General features: G+C 43.6%; 1 protein-coding gene across 1 annotated transcript in view; it reads left to right on the plus strand.

The window, feature by feature from the left end:
- Positions 1-19,337, plus strand: part of ITPR3 (inositol 1,4,5-trisphosphate receptor type 3) — a 118,458-nt gene that overhangs the window by 42,754 nt on the left and 56,367 nt on the right. Inside the window, 7 exon segments of the mRNA XM_048497870.1 lie at positions 3,586-3,707; positions 10,813-10,899; positions 11,995-12,153; positions 12,823-12,921; positions 13,058-13,141; positions 14,013-14,159; positions 19,082-19,177. Coding sequence (XP_048353827.1) covers positions 3,586-3,707; positions 10,813-10,899; positions 11,995-12,153; positions 12,823-12,921; positions 13,058-13,141; positions 14,013-14,159; positions 19,082-19,177 — 794 coding nt within the window.

The raw sequence follows: 19,337 nt of genomic DNA on the forward strand, positions 1-19,337 counted from the left end.
ATCCCAGTGTTTCCATAAAAACTTGAGCTTTTAATTTTTACACATTTCTCCTGTTTCTTCATTTTGGGATTTCTTAATTTAAGATGTAGGCTTTTATTTATTTGTTTGTTTGTTTACTTGCTTGTTTACTTACTTAATTTAGCCCTACCTTCCTCACCAATGGGGACCCAAAGTAGCTCACAATGGGAACCTGAGGTAGCTCACATTTAGACCTACTTTTCACACCTATGGGAACTCAATGTAGCTCATATATTGTATGATCAAAGTAGCTCACATCAGAGGCGAGGCCACCAGGGGGCCGGGGGGGTGCTCCATGCACCGGGCGCACGGTTTTGGGTCACATGGGGGGTGCAAAATCCCCGTGACCCTCCCCCTTCCCCAGGCACCTCCCTCTTCCCCCCCGCAGCGCCCACCCACGGTGCCCCCTCACTCCCCTTCCCACACTTACCTTAGTTCCTTTCCTTTTCCTAGAACTTTTTCAGGCTGAAAAAAAGGCATGGTCACCATACAGGCTAAAAACAGCCTGAGGAATTACAGTTCCCAGGAGACCTTGGGGCTCACAAGGTCTCTTGGGAAGTATAGTTCCCATCAGGCTGTTTTTCAGCCTGAACTGTGAATAGGGTTTTTTTCAGCCTGAAAAAGTTCTAGGAAAAGGAAAGGAACTAAAGTAAGTGTGGGAAGGAGGGAACATAAGAACATAAGAACATGCCAGCTGGATCAGACCAAAGTCCATCTAGTCCAGCTCTCTGCTACTCGCAGTGGCCCACCAGGTGCCTTTGGGAGCTCACATGCAGGATGTGAACGCAATGGCCTTCTGCTGCTGTGTTGCTCCCGATCACCTGGTCTGTTAAGGCATTTGCAATCTCAGATCAAAGAGGATCAAGATTGGTAGCCATAAATCGACTTCTCCTCCATAAATCTGTCCAAGCCCCTTTTAAAGCTATCCAGGTTAGTGGCCATCACCACCTCCTGTGGCAGCATATTCCAAACACCAATCACACGTTGCGTGAAGAAGTGTTTCCTTTTATTAGTTCTAATTCTCCCCCCCAGCATTTTCAATGAATGCCCCCTGGTTCTCGTATTGGGAAGGGGGGCACTGCGGGGTAGGGGTGGGGCACCATGGGGGGTGGAAAATATAGACTGCATACCGGGGGCAGTTTGGCTCAGCTACGCCTCTGGCTCACATTACTCTCCTTTTCTTTATTTTATCACCACAATAACTTTTTGAGGTAGGTTAGGCTGAGAGTTGCAAACTGGCCCAACTGGCCCAGCAAACTTTGATAGAAGAGTGTGGATTTAGACATATGATCTGACATTCTAGCCACTGTACCACACTGACTCTTTTTGTGACAAACATATATTGAATTCTGAAACTTTTGAAGCAGCCATGATTTTTTTTTACCTTGTATCTGGCATATCAGCAATTAAAGAAAAATTTTTTTTACTTACATGGAAGCCCATGTGACTCTATTAATGGTTTTTGTCTCCTTAAAGAAGCTTGTCTGAAAACATTTAGTATCAAGGTTTTTTTTGACAGCTAACTCCACTAGTGATAAACCTGTTAGGGGAAAGACAGGAAGCAGTATGGAAGGTTAGTTCCAGACCTGAGCCACTGGGTACTAAATATCAGCACTTTGCTTCAGATGGATGCTTAGAGTTAACATGAAGGGCTGGTTCACTCATTCAGCAAATAAGGCATTCTTGACCATGTCTCTTCTCTAAGCTGGTGAGGCTTCCTTAATGATGTTGTACCCAAGTAGGTATGTGTGTGTGAATATTTCTACATAGATATAATGTCCTTGGTTCCTTTTTGTATATGGAAATATATTTTTGTATAGAGGCAAACCCTGCTGTCTGAAGTGGTATGGTCCATTTGACTAGCTTATCTGGACCTAGTTCCATAAGGAAGAGATAATGGGGCTTCCTATGAGAACTCCTTTGGGTCCTGCCTGTAGCAAAACTTGTCCAGTAAAATGAGACATGAAAACTGGCTTTGTTCCTGAACCTGTGAGAACTGTGTTTTGTGAGAACTTGCTTATTCGTCAGTCTTGAAAAAATAACTGACTCTGTGTTTGGCAGCAGCTTGGGATGAGATCCAAGAATGGAAGTGATTTCTCTGAGGTTTCTGTGCTTCTATTTCAAGAGCAATTAGAGATACCAAGAGCTTTGATCTCACCCACCGGGAACCTTTCTTATAAACAATTTCCAAAGCCCATCGCAGTATCAGCCACCAAAGGTGCAAATGGCCTTGAATTGTGATTGAGGAGGGAGGGCAACTCCTTGATTTATGAAGTAGGGCATCTTTATTGCACAGCAGTCCATTAAGAAAGGTGTGTACTCAAGAGAGATGCGATGCGACTGCCTTTCTACTTGCTGTCGTGTGCTGGGAGTTCTGGTGCTCTGAGTAATCGAAAGGAAGTGAGCGTGTTCTACTTCTAATCTGAATGCAGCACAGTAACTGGTGGGGGAAGGTTTTTGAAGCGTGACACACTTATAAACTTACTGTTCTTTTTGGGACTTGTCACTTGACTTGCCCCCTCCCCATAACGCATGTGTGCCTCACAACGATTAGGGCTGAACAAATGTTTATTTTTCATGGTCATATTTTTAAACATGTAATATTACTGATCAACAGGCTGTTTTTCCAGACCGACAGACACACTGAAAAGTAGCAAACCCCATTTTGGTCCGAAGCCTTCCTATTCCAGATCACCCTAGCCCTCTGTCTCCTGGTTAGGTTGTCAACCCCCAGGTGCAGCCTGGAGGTCTCCTGGAATCACAACTGATCTCTAGATGACAGAGAACAGTTTCCCTGGAGGAAATGGCTGCTTTGATAATGGACTCCCTGGCATTATACCCTGCTGAGTCCCTCCCCTCACCAAAGTTCCAACCCAAAATCTCCAGGAATTTCCCAAGTTGGAGTTGGCAATTATTCCTCCTGGCCTTATGATCCACCAGCAGGAGAGCTGTAGCCCACTTTTGGCTCCTGGCTCATAATCTGAGAACCTCTGATCTAGGCATTTGTATGGTATTTATTTTCAGTCCTCAGAACAATGGGAAGTTGGAGCTTACCTCACCTGTGTGTGTGCAGAATGCCTTCCCCTCAGCATTGGTTAACTGCAGTTTACCAGCAAATTCCAGGGGTAATTTTCACTCTTCCTATTTTCTTTGTGACTTGATGTGTGCTTTGTTCTTGAAAAGGGGAGTTTCCCCATTTCATGCTACAACTTTACTGTTCTCTGTCTGAAAGCGACATATTCCATTTAATTATTGTGGTTTGCTATTACTGTTGTAAAAGATATGAGAAACTGTTTTCCTCGTTTCTGAAAGATGTAAAAAAGTTAACACTTAAGGAAGTGTGTCCTATTTCCTAACACCTAGAGGCTAGATGGTAATTTGCACCCTCACTCCGTTTTAGCACTAAGAAAGTTTGAAAACTGAAGTAGCTGTTAAATACTACAAAGGAAGATGAACTCCCATGTACACTTTTCCAGGATCATGTAACAGCCAGATCAGAGAACAGCTACCCTTAATAATAAATAGGAAATATTCTGCGAATGATTCCTTGGTCTCTTCTTCTTGCAGATTGTCTCTTCAGAGTATGTCCCATGAACCGCTACTCTGCCCAGAAGCAATACTGGAAAGCCAAGCAAACTAAGCAGGACAAGGACAAAATAGCTGATGTGGTGCTCTTGCAGAAACTTCAGGTACAGCAAGCTCCAACTGTATATTAACCAAGGTATTCCCTCCACCCCCAAGTCAAACAAATGGCGAAGCCTAAGGAAAGCTCTGTTTTGTCTTTCGTCAGCCTCTATTGCACCATCTGTCCTTATGTTATTTGAGAAGGATTGTGACTCCAAAATAGTCTGCTGAAATTTTTTTATATATATATATTTTTATTTTTATTTTTATATATATATATATATATATATATATATATATATATATATATATATATATATATATATATATATATATATTTATTTATTTATTTATTTATTTATTTATTTATTTATTTATTCTTGGTAGCATTACAGGTTCTGCCACAAAAAGTATCAGTTCTGTAACTAGAATGTAAAGCAAATAGTTTGTTTCACTTGAAGAAGTTGAATTGCTACACATAGTGGTGAATTTTTTAATCAATAGAAATGCTAGTGATCAAGAGGGTGGCAATAGTTGATGAGTCTGGGTTGAGGTAGGGTTGCCAACCTCCAGGTGGGGCCTAGAGATCTCCCAGAAGTGCAACTGAACACCTATTCTCCTGAAGAAAATGGCTGCTTTGGAAGGTATACTCTGTTGCATTATTCCTTGCTGAGGTCCCTCCTCTCCAAAAGATTGACCCTCCCCAGGCTACACCCCAAAATCTCCAAGTACCCCAATCCAGAACTGGTAACCCTACCTGTGGGATACACAATAGTTAAAGACTCAGCAACAAGGTCATTACACAAGGGTGGGAACTATGCCTATATCTGCCTTCCCTTCTACTTTCATGAGCATTGCCTATTCATTTCCAAGTCTGCCACTGCATCTAAGGGAGCTAGGAACAAGCCTGCTTCTGTTAAATGAAAGTCAATTTTCTCAAGATGCTGAATTTTGTATCCAGTAGCAATTTCAGCAGCTGTGCCATGTGATTGTGGAATACAAGGGAGGCGGACTTGTATTTCCTAGAAATTTTTCCATTGCTGACAGTGTGATCCAGCTGATTCTCTGGTTTGCTGGATCCCTTCCCTCTTTTATAATTAGATTAAAACAGTAATTGTGGTTAACCTGCATGGAGAGAAAATTAGTGAATTAGCATTTGAAACACAACAGAAAGAGATTTCCTGAATTGGGAAAAACACGACTTCATTGCCTCCCTGCTCTTCCATAATTCATATTCTCTTTCAAAAGTGTTCATATATTTGGAGTTTCAGAAGCCATAATAGAGCCTTCTGCAGATAATTTAAGAAATAACAGATTCATTGTTAAATCTCAAGACACCGCCCCCCACTAGTCTGATAATTGTATCTCAAACACAGGAAATAATTTCCTAAAATAGTAGCAAGCCAGAAATAAAGAGCGGAAATCCAGACCCAAAGCAACATTTTGAAAGACTTTCAAGTTATTTTTTGAACATTTTTGAGCATAGTTAGTGCTGCCAGATCTGGCCTGAATTCATTTTATTGAATGGCACCCCATTTCTACCAGTCCTGCCCAGGCCTATCTAGCTTCATTGTGGTTAGATACCTTTGCTATTGAAATCCTGCCTAATACACATTTAAAGTATTAGAAAAAAACTATTTAGTATAGCCTTTGAGTTAGTAAGATTGCTGACTCTGGATTGGAAAATTCCTGAAGATTTGGAGAACAGGCGATGGGTGGGGGTCAGGGGTGAGGGTCAGGGTGGCCAGATCCAGACTGGGAAACTCATAGAGATTTGGGGATGGAGCCTGAGGAGGGACCTCAGTGAGGCACAAGGCCATAGAGTCCATGCTTCAAAGAATCCATTGTCTGCAGGGGAACTGACCTCTGTAGCCTGGAGATGAACTGCAATAGTGGAGGAATTCCCAGGTTGCCCCCCTCCTGAAACTTTTCCCAGTTTCCCCAGGTTCCAGGTCCCCCCATTCCCAGGCCCCCCCATTCACTCCAGGGGAACTGATCCCTGTAGTATAGAGATCAGTTGTAATTCCAGGAGAACTCCTCCCATTGAAGGCTGGTGACGCTCGGGGGGTAGGGGAGAATTGAGGCTACTTTTATTGAATTCTTGGTCTACATTTGTTGTTGTTTGTGCAAATTGATCCTGTAATTTTATACTGCAGTGTGTATTTTAAATAAATGGTTTACCATTTTGAGAACCCAGTGGGCTAGAAATACAGGGTACAAATTTTATAAGTCAATATTCACCCTTCCCTCTCTTTGACATGCCACTGTGGAAGGCCAAGCCCTACATGGGCTGGTGCTGCCTCTCTCCCACACACTGTGCTCATTTGTCTGAGCTGCATTCCTGGCCCACTTTGCAGAAACTTGCCTGTTAATTTGCCTTTCCTTGCCACCATGAAGTGATGAGGTTCTTTCTCCAGTTGCTACCGAGCTGAGCCATCTGTTGATTCAACAAAAGTGTAGCCCCAGGCAGCTGCTGAAAGGCCTGTTTGGATCCTGTTTTGAAGTGATGGAAGGGCTAAGTGTACTCGGCACTAAAACATATATCCCAATTACATGTCAAGGTAGCCGAAATTCTGCATGAAAAAATTGAACTCTGTGACTTACCAACGCTGTGAGAGTAGCTGCAGTAGTGGTGGTGCTAGGAATATTGGGGAGAGGACTCTGAAGAACATCTGCTTCCACTTTATGTTTAATATTTGCTAATATTGCAGCCGGGGGGGGGGGGGCAGAACATCCCACTGGGTAAGAAAGCCTAGCCCTCACTGAAGCAGGAAACATTCAGCTGCGAGGCACATCTGGCGGTCTACTAGACATGGGGGCTATTTCCCCCATAGCCACTATTGCAGACCCAGTGAGGCAGTACCATTAAGATTGGCCTGGGGAGGCAGGATAGCCATTGATGCCATCTGCTTGGAGGAGCTGGAGCAGCAGTGGAGGCAGAATACCTTGAGGGCTGAGGGGACAACATAGAAAAACATCTGCCTCAACTTGGGGTCACTTTGCTGTCACTGCCGTTGAGGGGGAGCTACACTTGGACAACAGCCTTGGCTCATTTGTTGTCTTAGACAGGACTTGACATCTCAGAGACAAATTGTTTAAGGAGCACACTCATCTTTTTTTTTTGCCTTAGATGTTCTCTCAGACTAACAAGAGAACAATGTTCACTAAGTATCTTCTCTGGTGCCTAAACACACTACAAAGTTTCCGCCATTGTCAGAGCAGTATTATCTACCTATTCGTTAATTTTATTGTTGTTTTGAGAATAGAATTGAAAAAGGTACACATACACAAATAGATAAGCAATGTTGCCACATAAATTTTGCAAGCAATGTTTTGTGTACTTGCTTGTCATAATGTAGGCTTCTTAAAGCATTTTGTTGCCCACATACCTGCAACATATTCATAGCTTTGAAGGATAAACATCTTTTGTTATTTTTGGAGATTCCAAGGCTGAATTCTGTATTTGTGGGAAGTTGGAGACTAAACACAGTTGGGGAAGGTATCATCATATCCAGTGGGGTACCTGAAGCAAAGGTTGTATGGACCACAGAGCAATTATATTTTTACTTCAATGGGCTGCTGTTACTGATTCCTTTTCATGTGCAGAAGTGGCTAATTGGTCTCATTTTGCTAGCTTTGCATATCTGGATCCATTTCAGTACTTGTTTTTCCCCGAGTTTTCTGTACACTGACCAACCCCATCAACATCAGAGATTTTTTTCTGTCTGTTTCCTTTGCCTTACATGTTTCTGAATTCCAGGCCTGTCGCAAACTATGAGTTCTCTACTTTCATCTCCTTTGCTGCAAGACTGGGAGCCAAATCCAATGCTAATCCATTGTTTGGAGATTAGATTTAATGAAATAAAAGTGGCAGTAGTATATTGAAGAGTTTTGAATTGCAGTGAAGCATCCTGAATGCAGTAGCTTCTGCCAGGGTGGATTTGTGGTTGTGGCACCACCTAACTTGGAAGACTGTTTTATGCCATTGTATTGTAGCGGCTGACTCACCTGTGATAGAGGTTCCCCTCCACTGCAAGACTCTCTGCACACCAACCTCTTTCTTTCCACCAGGGCAGAGACAGAAATCTTTCTTCAGTTAGTAGATACTGATACATCCAGCAATTTCATTAGTTAAATCCTGGTTATGCTTGAATGACTTTAGAAGAGAAGGAAAGATCTAAATGATCTGGTGAGAAGATAGCCTGCTTACTTTCTCTGTGCTGATTTTGTTTCGAATATTCAGTTACATGAAAATGAAATCAGCTCCAATATACAGTTCACCAAGACTGAATTCTGGGTGGACAGTATATGTTTGACTTTATTTCAAGAAATATTGTGACACCTCTCCAGAGTCCTCTTCCAGGCAGTTTACAAGTAGAAACAATACCATAAAATCATTAAAACCCTAAGCATATCAGTATAAAACTCCAAATAAGTGATTTAAAACAACTCAAGGGCTTAAGAACAACATAACACAACAAGTATCCACAAAGCAGAACTCTGACCAAAAGCAAACTGCTAAAAAGATAAAAACCACTTTGTTAAAAGGCTGGATTACAAATAAATATTTTGACCTGACCTGGTGCGTAAAACAGTATAATAGGCTTGAGGTAAGCTGCCAGAAAAAGAGTGTCTCTGCATAATTTGATGTGATCCTGTGATGTGATCCTGCCATCACCTGGAAACTTTGGGGCCCTGCCTGACAGTCCCAGTCCATGATAGCCCAACCACTCAGACCTTTGAACAGCGTTTAGCCAAGGAGTCCTGCTTGTCAGGAAAGTTAGCATGTGACGTCTCCCAGAGGCTCTGAACCAAGTTTTAATTTTTTTCTAAACATAGACATATAGGAAGGAAGAACAAAAGAGAAAGAGATGTAGAAAGAAAATAAAGGCAGTTTCTAACAAAAGCACTCACATATTTAGACCATTACTTACACCTCTATCATTCTGGGATAGTTTTCAATGAAGTGCTCCAGTGAATCAATGATGAAACGTCAATCCTTATATGGGTTGGGGGAAAGAAAGGGAGATGGCTTTGTATAGTTAGAAAGTGGGGTGTTTAAACAAATAGTCCTACTTGGAAACCAAGACCAATAAAACAACTTTTACCAAGGGCAAGTGAGTTTTGCATACTGTGCTTTGGGGCAATGTTCAAAAGTGTATCTAATTGTTGAGTATGTTGGTGCCGATGGATACAACAATGGGGACCCTTGCCATAGATCGGGGGTGTCAAACTCGCGGCCCTCCAGATGTTCATGAACTACAATTCCCATCAGCCCTTCCCAATATGAGTATTGGCTATATTGGCAAGGGCTGTTGGGAATTGAAGTTCATGAACATCTGGAGGGCCGTGAGTTTGACACATGTGCCATAGATCATGAATGTTAAAGCTCTGATCACTTACCTGACAGGACTCAAAGACTCAAATTAACATTTACTTTAGTCCCCACAGATTGATTTGTCATAGCTAAACCCACTGGCGTAATGCCCATTGGGCAAGGTGGGCAGCTGCCCAGGGCATCACCTTGTGGGGGGCATCAAAATGCTGGGTTCGTTTTTGGGTATTTTTAGTGGTTTTCTATTTTTGGCCTGCAGGGGTGCAGTTTTTAGACATATCAGCACCAAAATTACAGAGTATCATCAGGAGACTGTCCTTATTCTGCCTCCCAAGTTTGGTGAGGTTTGGTTCAAGGAGTCCAAAGTTATGGACTCCCAAAGGGGGTGCCCCTATCCCCCATTGTTTCCAATGGGAGCTAATAGGAGATGGGGGCTACAGTTTTGAGGTTCCATAACTTTGGCCCCCCTGAACCAAACTGCACCAAACCTGGGGGGTATCATTAGGGAAGTCTCCTGATGAGACTCTGAAAGTTTTGAGACTGTGCCTTCAGAAATGTGCCTCCCCAGTATGCAACCCCCATTGACAGCAATGCAGAAAACTCAATGCAGAACAAAAATTCTTGGGCAAGTTTCTAGGATGTTCCTGCAGGGAGTGCATTTTTGGATGTATCATCACCAAAATTTCAGGGTATCATCTGGAAACTGTCCTTATGGTACCCCCCAAGTTTGGTGCAGTTTGGTTCAGGGGGTCCAAAGTTATGGACCCTCAAAGGGTAGCCCACATCTCCTTAGCAAAGAATGGGGGATGGGGCACCCCCTTTGGGAGTCCATAACTTTGGACTCCTTGAACCAAACCTCACCAAACCTGGGGAGTAGCATAAGGACAGTCTCCTGCTGATATGTCTAAAAATGCACCCCCTGCAGGCACCAATGTCCTGGTGCAAAAAAAATTGGTTGTGGTGGAGTGGCCGCCCAGGGGGGGTGGGCATCCAACTCAGGTTTTGCCCAGGGCTACAGTTTGCCCAGGGCTGCCTCGTTACAGCCCTGGCTAAACCTGAAAAGACATGTGCTTATTCACTTAATTTATAACTTCCCTTTCTTCCTTTCTTGGACATGGCGCCAAAATTATAAAATTTCCTTCTCAGGAAGATTTGTCTAACCTCCTCAACCGTTATCTTTCACCAGCAGTTGTTGAAGGCATAAAATGGTTTTACAAAGATGATTTTAAGGTCTTTTAAATTGTTCTCTGTTTTGAGGACCATAATTGGGAGGAAATTGGAATATAAATATTTTAAGTAATTTCATATAAAGTTTGGGGAAGATTACAGCGAAGCGTGGATTGCTTCTGTGGGTATGGAAGTTCAAATCTTCACAATCCCACCCACATGGAAGCCATTTTCCATGCCCTTGTTTCCCACAGAAGCTGTTTCTCCTGTCACTAAGATTTTTTTTAAATTAGCAATTCAAACTATTTGCCCATTTGGCCCATCATCCAGTTAGGGATGCAAATATGGAAGCTTTTTTCACACATGGTTATTCCTCCTTAGAAGTGGGAGCCAAAAATTTTAATAACTGGTTCCGATGGTGGTGGGATTCAAACAGTGGGGCCCCCGCACACACACACCTCCAGTCCCTATTGGGCAGGGAGGTTGCTTAAGTAACCCCTTCTCGGCACTCAGAAAAAATTAGTAACCACTTCTAGAGAAGTGGTGAGAACTGGTTGGATCCCACCTCTGTTCCTCCTCAACTTCTGATTCTTTTCTTCCTTACATTTTCTACAGTTTCTCATTTTATGACATGGAATCATTCTGATATAGTTACTGTTTCCTCACAGCATGCAGCTCAGATGGAACAGAAGCAGAATGAAACAGAGAATAAGAAGGTCCATGGGGATGTTGTGAAGTATGGAAGTGTCATACAGGTATACAGTTTGATCATTTTCCTCTCATGGCCCTAGTTTCAGTTTTCTGAATGTCGTTTTTTGCTGAGAAATGTGAATAAAATTTGTGTTTTGGGGAAAAGTTTTCATCGAGAAATTAGGGTATAAAGATGTCAGCAATGCAGCTACCTCCCATTATCTTTAGCCTCCATCAAAAAGTCCAGATACCAATGGATACACTAACTTTAACTACTAGGTAAGAACAGGTCTTGGATGGGGAATTACATTTTCACTGTTAGGCCACCTCTACAGCTTGAGGAAGCTTCTTCATTCTACTTCATGGTAGGACTAGCTGCAGAACTGATGGAAGTAGCATTTATCGGTTTTTGAAACACTTCTCATGGATCAGACAATCACATACAAATCTTTCACATTATCTCACGCAAAAGACTTTTCAGTTCACAACCTCTGCTGAAAGTCAGTGAGTAATACTTCTCTGTAAGATTTAGATTGTGTGACTCTTCTACACTTGGAAAATGCATTAGGCAGTAAAAGTAGAGACACCCTTTCTCTTAGGATTGGCCATCAGTTATTTAGTTGCAGTCCTTACTTGATCCTTCCCTTACCTATGTTTAGCTGGAAATTGATCTCCTGGGAAATTCTTGCTGGAAACATGGTCTTCTCTTATTGAAGGAATAGAGGGAGATGTGCTATGTTAATGGTCAGACACTGTTATGTGTGGGAATTACTGCAGCTTAGTCATCAAATTGAGGGTTAGGGAGGGTGTTTGTTTTCAACTGTCTTTGAAATCAACTTCATGTTGTGTGAAGGATCCATGTCTGGCTGGTGATTTTGATTTAGTTTAGGATGAAATGAGGCAATAAATAGAGATAAACTGGTTAACAGATGGGGCTAAGGTTAATATGCATATTAAATCACTAAGTCACTATTAAATGCAATTTATTTATTTATTTGACTTTTTAACCGCCCTCCCCCTAGGGGCTCAGATTTAAGATCACAGAGAACCTCTTTGCTGAGATTGCTGATTATGGGCAGGCCCAATTTTCTCTCATACTAATCATTGCACCATGTGATGTCCAAGTTAGGAACTAGTCTGCTCTAAATTTGATTTTCCAGCTTCTCCATATGAAGAGTAATAAATACCTAACTGTGAACAAGCGCCTTCCTGCCTTATTGGAGAAGAATGCCATGAGGGTAACACTTGATGCTACAGGCAATGAGGGCTCCTGGCTCTTCATCCAACCCTTTTGGAAACTGAGGAGCAATGGAGATAATGTGAGTATAACTTCTTTTTTTAAAAAAATCCACAGCTTTCCTCCGAGGAGCTCTGAAATGCATTCTTGTTTCTTTCCTGATGTTTTCTCCCAGCAACTTTATATAATAGGTTAGGCCAAGGGAGAATCTGTGAGTTTTATGGACAAGTGAGAATCTGAACCGGGGTTTCAGAACCTAATCCTAGTCTAATATGACTGTACCACCCTGGTTCTCCAGCTGATCAGTTACTGGGTAATACAGATGTATATGTGAACTGCCTTGCGTTCTGAGACTGGAAAGTGCAGGTATAATTTTACTGATATTTATTCATAAAGGGAAAAAATGTACGCCACATCTCCAGGCAACTGCTTGAGGTAGCTCACAAAGTAAAAAACAAATACAATTCAATCATAAAGGCAACCAGAAATTTACAAAATATTAACAGGCCATTAAACAGCCTAAAATTATATCCATAAAATGGTCATTGGACTAAAATCTGTCCATAAGAACATCTGTAAAGGACAAAATAATTAAAGCTGGTGAGGAAAGGTTTGTAAGGGAATGCAGGCTCCCTTCCAGGTTCAACATGCTTGTCAGATCTTGGACCATTGCTTGTTCATTGGGGAGAGCATATGGCAACCTTCTGTACCACAGGTCAACATTCCTAATGCCTGTATGATCTTTTCTCAGGTAGTTGTTGGAGACAAAGTAATTCTGAATCCAGTTAATGCTGGGCAGCCGTTGCATGCCAGCAACTATGAACTTACTGACAACCCTGGATGCAAAGAGGTATTGAGAGCAATGGGGGATGGAAGGGTTCTGAGGATGGAGAGTCAATTATTATGATTAGAATTAACCTGTTTGGGGTTTTTGTTTCTCTTTGTGGTATTTTTTTCTGATGTGTAGTATGTCCTTGTTTACCTAGGTAAACTCAGTCAATTGCAACACCAGCTGGAAGATCAACTTGTTTATGCAGTTCCGGGACCACATGGAAGAAGTCCTGAAGGGGGTAATGAACATGCGTCTATTGTTTTTTGAGCCGAAGGCAGATGTGTACATGCTTCATGCTGCACTGCTCTTTTTGTATATCTTCATAGAGATTTTCACAAACAGCTTTTAGTCTCTGTGTGACATATTTGAGAGGCAGAAAACAGTGGAAAGTAATTTTAAGTATACAATTAATTCTCTGACAATCATGGCCTGTCTAGTTAAATGATCTCAGATTGCAAGGCTGGGAGAAACCTATGACTAGGATCTTGGAGAACTGCTGTTGGTTGGAGTAGTTCTCAAAGGCTGCTTCTAATATCATAATGGCTTACTGGCAGTTTTTAGTATTTTCTAATGAGTGGAGGGAATTCTCTTTCCTTCTTTTGAAAAATTCCAAGGTTGACTATCTGAAGAATTTTTCACGAAGCATATATCATTACATTATCTATACTATTGTCTGGCCTGCAGACAAGTTTAACATGTTGTATATGTAAATATTCCCTGACCTGGCTAGCCTGATCTCTTAGCTCGCAGAATCTAAGTAGGGTTGGCCCTGGTTGGTGTTTGGATGGGCAGCCTTTAAGGAATACCACAAGGAGACAGGCAAAGGCAAACTCCCTTGGAAGGTATCTTATCTTGTGAACTCCATGGGCTCACCGTAAGTGAGCTGTGATTTGACAACATACACACAAAAATTTTTTGAACAAAACTCAACACAACTGTTTGCAGTCAGCTGCCATATACGATATATGACTCACATGCTTGAGATTGTTTCTACTGTGGTTTAAGTTCGTAGATACTGGGGTCAGACTAGACATTTTCTGTTTTTACTGTCTCAATTAATCATCCATTATTTAAGGCAGCAATTAATAATCTCTGTATTGCCTCAACAGGGGGATGTAGTCAGGCTTTTCCATGCCGAACAGGAGAAATTTCTCACTTGTGATGAATACAAAGCCAAGCTGCACGTTTTTCTTCGAACCACATTGCGACAGTCAGCTACATCTGCCACAAGCTCCAATGCACTCTGGGAAGTTGAGGTGAGTGCCAGAATTGTTTCCAGGTTCAACATGCTTGCAACTAGTTTCATCTCATTCTGGATTAGATCTAATCTGAATTTATCAGATCTGATCTAAAATCTTAGTTTACATTGTAAATATTCATCTGAATAGGCAGCGAATACACTAGAACAGACCTGGGCATTATACGGCCCGCGGGCCATATCCGGCCCACCAGATGACCCTGACCGGCCCCCCTGCCTTGCTGGGGAGCACAGGCGTTTTTGCCTAGGGACAGTACCTCTTGTCCCCAGGCGCATCCATTTTGGTCACGTGGGGGGCGCCAAAAGTCCCTGCACACAAGCTGATTCAGTAGGCCTTAGCAAGCCCAGCACTGAGGCAGCGACTGTTGCCAGTGCCTGTTGTAGCCCCACCCACTCTGTACGGTGGCCTGGAGTGTCCAGGGGGCGGAGGAGAAGGGTCCCACTGGTGCTCCCAGGAGGCAAGGACTGGGGCAGCTCCGCCTCCCCTCCCTCCTGACCCAGTGTGCCTTATTCTCTCACTTACTCACAAGCCTTCTCGGCAGACTGGCTCCTATAGGCACAGGAGAAGAGAAGCTGAGCTGGATCCCAGCAGCTTAACAGAACTGATGATGATGCTGCACAGCATTTGTTTGGTAAACCTTCAGATGGGGGTGATTTGCGAGAGATTTGCCTTATGCTTAATAAAGTTAATTTCCCCTTGCACTGGCTTGGAGCTGTTCTCAGGCCAGCCTACCTCCCACAGAGGTTGGTGTAAGGACAAAAAATTAGGAAAGAGAGTTGGTGGGGAGAGAGCCATATCACATGTTTTGCTGGGGGTGGGGTGTGTTTGTGCAGTGGGTGCAAAAAAAAATAATTGCTTTGGAGTGCGAGTGGTGGGGAAGGGTGGCCGCCCATACCGGGGGAGGCCAAATTCAGGGATTTTGTCCCCGGGCTCCAGTTTGCATAGATACACACCTCTGCTGGGAGGTGAGAGCCTTTGAAAGCCCGCAGGAAGCTGGTTGCCTTTGGCTGCCGGCTTCTCGCGAGGGCTTCAAAGCCACCTGCGCCGCCAACCTGCTGCTACTGGGGCGTGAGGTGTCTTTGAAAGCCCACTTGAGAAGCGGTTTACCCTTGGCTGCGGCTTCTCGCGGGAGCTTTCAAAAGCCACCTCGCGCCCCTGGCTTACTTGGGGGAGTGAGGCCGTTTGAAAGCCCCACAGAAGCTGGTTGCCTGCGGTTTGCTATGGAGGGAGCAGCGGGGCCTCAAAAGCACTTCTGCCTTGCCGGGGAGCCAGGCCTTTGAAAGTTCTGGTTGCCTTGAATTTGCCTTGCCGGCTTCTGCGGGGCTTTCAAAACCACCTCGCCCCCCTGGCTTGCTGGGGAGGGGGAGCGAGGCGCCTTTGAAAGCCCCGCAGAAGCTGGTTGCCTTGGCTGCCGGCTTCTGCGGGGCTTTCAAAACCACCTCGCCCCTCCTGCGTTTTGGCCCGGCCCTCCACAATATTTTCTGTTTCTTATGCGGCCCCATGGAAAAAATAATTGCCCACCCCTGCACTAGAAGATGACATCTGAACGCACTAGAAAAGTGGGCAAATGTGAACAAGATGCAATTCAACAAGGATAAGCAGGGGCATACCTAGGCAAACTGGCGCCCGGAGACAAAACCTGAGTTTGCCCGCCCCCTCCCCCCCGGCCTGGCATGTGTACATTGTTTGTTCATGGTGCGGGAGGGTGGCTAATGAGGAATTTCTGAGGCAGGCTGCACATTTTTGAAGATAGAGGTGGCTCCAAGAGGCCTTGAGTAATAACATCCAAGCTTGGTGAGCTTTGCTTCTGGAGTGGGGGGGGAGGGGAGTTGAGAGAGTTCTGAGAGAACTCAGCCCGCAGGCTTTCATGTGCAGGAGCGGGGAAATAAAATAAGCCTTTTGGGGGCCCATAAAATTGAACCCCCAGAAGCAAAGGTCTCCAAACCTGGATGTTATTACCAAGAGGCCCTCCTGGAGCCACCCTGAAAGTCTGGTGCCTCTATCTTCAAAAATGTGCAGCCTGCCTACACACTCAGAAATTCCCCATTGGCTACAATGAAGCAAAGTCACTGCAAAACCAAGAATCTTGGGCAAATTTCTTGGGGTGCCTGGAAGGGGTGTATTTTTCAAGCTAGTGACACCAAATTTTCAGGGTATCATCTGTTAACTATTCTTATGATACCACCCAGGTTTGGTGAAGTTATGTTCAGGGGGGACCAAAGTTATGGTCCCTCAAATGGGTAGCCCCCATCTCAGGTTAGCTCCCATTGAAAACAATGGGGATGGGGGCACCCCCTTTGGGGGTCCATAACTTTGATGCCCCTGAACCAAACATCATCAAATTTGGGTGGTATCATCAGGACAGTCTCTGGATGGTACCTTGAAATGTTGGTGTCGCTAGCTTTAAAAATGCGCCCCCTGCAGGCTGGAATGTGAAAAAACACACAAACGACCCTGAAATGTTGGCGCCCCCCCACGTGACCAAATGGGGGGCGCCCTGGGACATAGCGTATCCCCTGTCCCTAGGCAGGAACGCCACTGAGGATAAGTGACGAGTTCTACATCTGGGTAACAAAAATGAGAACACTCGTATTGGACAGGAGATTCACTTCTGAGTGGCACTGTGTGTGAACAAGATCTAGGGGTACAGGTGGACTACAAGTTAAATATGAGCAGCCAGTGTAATGCAGTGACAAAAAAGGTTAATGCAGTCTTGGGCTGTATCGACAGAGGCATAACATATAAATTGCAAGATGCCATAGTAGTGCTGTACACTGCATAGGTCAGGCTTCACCTGGAGTATAGTGTGCAGTTCTGGAGACCCCACATCAAAATGAATGTGGACAGAATGGAGTGGGCGCAGAGGAGAGTGATCAGGGTGATCAGAGGCCTGGAGACCAAGCCTTGTGAGAATAGGCTGAGGGATTTGGAAATGTTTTGTTCGGAGAAGAGAAAGTTGAAGGAGATATGATTGCTCTCTTTAAGTACTTAAAGGACTGTCATTTAAGGGAGGGCAGGGAGCTAGCTGTTCCTGTTGGCAGCAGAGAATAGGTCTTGCAATAAATAGGTTAACATTATGAGTGGAAAGGTACTGGCTGGATATTAGGGGTTTTTCCCAGTAAGAGTTATTCAACAGCGAAATTGGTTATCTAGGGAGGCAGTGAGCTCCCACTCACTGGTAGCTTTTGAACAGCGGGTGGACTAACACTGGTCAGGAATGGCCTAGGCTGATTCTGCATTGAGCAGGTGGTTGGACTAGATGGCCTGTATCACTCTTTCCAACTCTATAGAAGTTTGGGTGAACCCTGACATAATTTAAATCCTTCACAAATCTTTATTTAAGCCAACCCAGAAAGAAATGGTGCTTTCACTCTTTCTTTCAACAAGCCTCCCTTTTCCATTATTGGCTAGAATTACAGCTAATTCCCACCAATAACGGAAAAGGGAATCTTGTTGAAAGAGAGAGAGAAAGCAGCATTTCTTTCTGGGTTGGCTTAAATAAAGGTTCGTGAAGGATTTAAATTGTGTCAGGGTTCACCCAAACATCTATTCTGAATGTCAAAGATGAGCCCTGGAGCAGATGATCCATATGAAAGTGCCACGGAGCATGTTAAGGAGTGCATTTCATTCACTATTGAGTAAGTAAAGAGAGTCTTCACATATCAGGGATTAGGGTGCAATGTTTTGAGATCAAAATGTAATGTTTCTAAAATCAGCCAGTTCACAACTTTGACACTGTTTGCGTTGCATAGAGGGCACTTATTCCTCATGAGTAGGAGGCAGTAGCTAGTTCTCATTGAGGGTGTAGAAAGGAGAAATGGGAGACCAGTAGTCTTGGAAATGATACTTCCTTGGAGGTTAAAGTGGTTTCCATGCAGGTGATTTCTTCATGCAACACGTGACTGGTGTTTGGAATATGCTGCCACAGGAGGTGGTGATGGCCTCCTGGATAGCTTTAAAAGGGGCTTGGACAGATTTATGGAGGAGAAGTCGATCTATGGCTACCAATCTTTGATCTCAGATTGCAAATGCCTTAGCAGACCAGGTGCTCAGGAGCAGCAACAGCAGAAGGCCATTGCTTTCACATCCTGCCTGTGAGCTCCCAAAGGCACCTGGTGGGCCACTGTGAGTAGCAGAGTGCAGGACTAGATGGACTCTGGTCTGATCCAGCAGGCTCTTTCTTATGTTCTTATGACAAGATCAGACTTCTTTCCAGTAAATCATGTTTCTGAACTCTTCACCTTGCTGAAATGGAAAAGAAGAGTCATTAGTTTAAACACTGGGACTTATCCTTCAAAACTCAGGGTTTAACAGTGAGAAAGGAAGGCCTGCTCTAATTTAGCATCAACAACAACCCATTTTCCTCTATCTCAGCATCTGCATAAAGGAAATGTACGTTTATTTTATGGTCTAGAATGAACACAAAAGAATGGTGCCTGTAACTGTTAACCATCGTTAACTTCACTTCTGTTTAACTGCAGTATGGAAAGCACCGTGTTCCTTAATTTTTGAGGTGAAATTTAGCTTTTTTCCTTCAATGGGTTCAGGTCTGATGCTAATGGGGAGAAACAGAAGGCACAAATGGATTCCAGGTAAAGGGATAAAATTTGTGTCATCAGACACCACATGATTATGATGTCAAAATAATTTGGCAAAACTTAAGAAATGGTACTGTTCAGAGTTTTATCAAGTCAGAATCGGAGGTATTACTTGTAGGGAAGATTCACAGTAGCCCTCACTGAACTCTACAAATCTTTTGTAGTCTAACTAAAAACAAATAATTGCAGTAATTTGATGGGATGTTCAGCTACGTAGTCAAATGGCCTGGGTAAATTTCCATAGTTTTGCTAGAGTTTACACAAAGGGAAGTACAAGTACAGCACATGCATTTGACCTACAGATCACATTGCTCTTTTTAGGTGGTCCATCATGATCCCTGCCGAGGTGGAGCAGGACACTGGAATGGCTTGTACCGCTTCAAACATCTCGCCACTGGGAATTATCTAGCAGCCGAGGTGAGAGGAACTGCTGTAACTCGGAGTAGATGTATGTTAGGGTTTATTTGAAAGCTATGGGCAAAATCTCACTGGCTTCAGCAACACAAGGTCTTAAAATTCTGCTGGTTCCAGTTGTTAACAACCTGTCTTTTGTTACTTCCATGTATTGCAGAGCAAA

This window comes from Sphaerodactylus townsendi, linkage group LG05 (genome assembly GCF_021028975.2).
Source record: "Sphaerodactylus townsendi isolate TG3544 linkage group LG05, MPM_Stown_v2.3, whole genome shotgun sequence".
Taxonomy (NCBI): domain Eukaryota; kingdom Metazoa; phylum Chordata; class Lepidosauria; order Squamata; family Sphaerodactylidae; genus Sphaerodactylus; species Sphaerodactylus townsendi.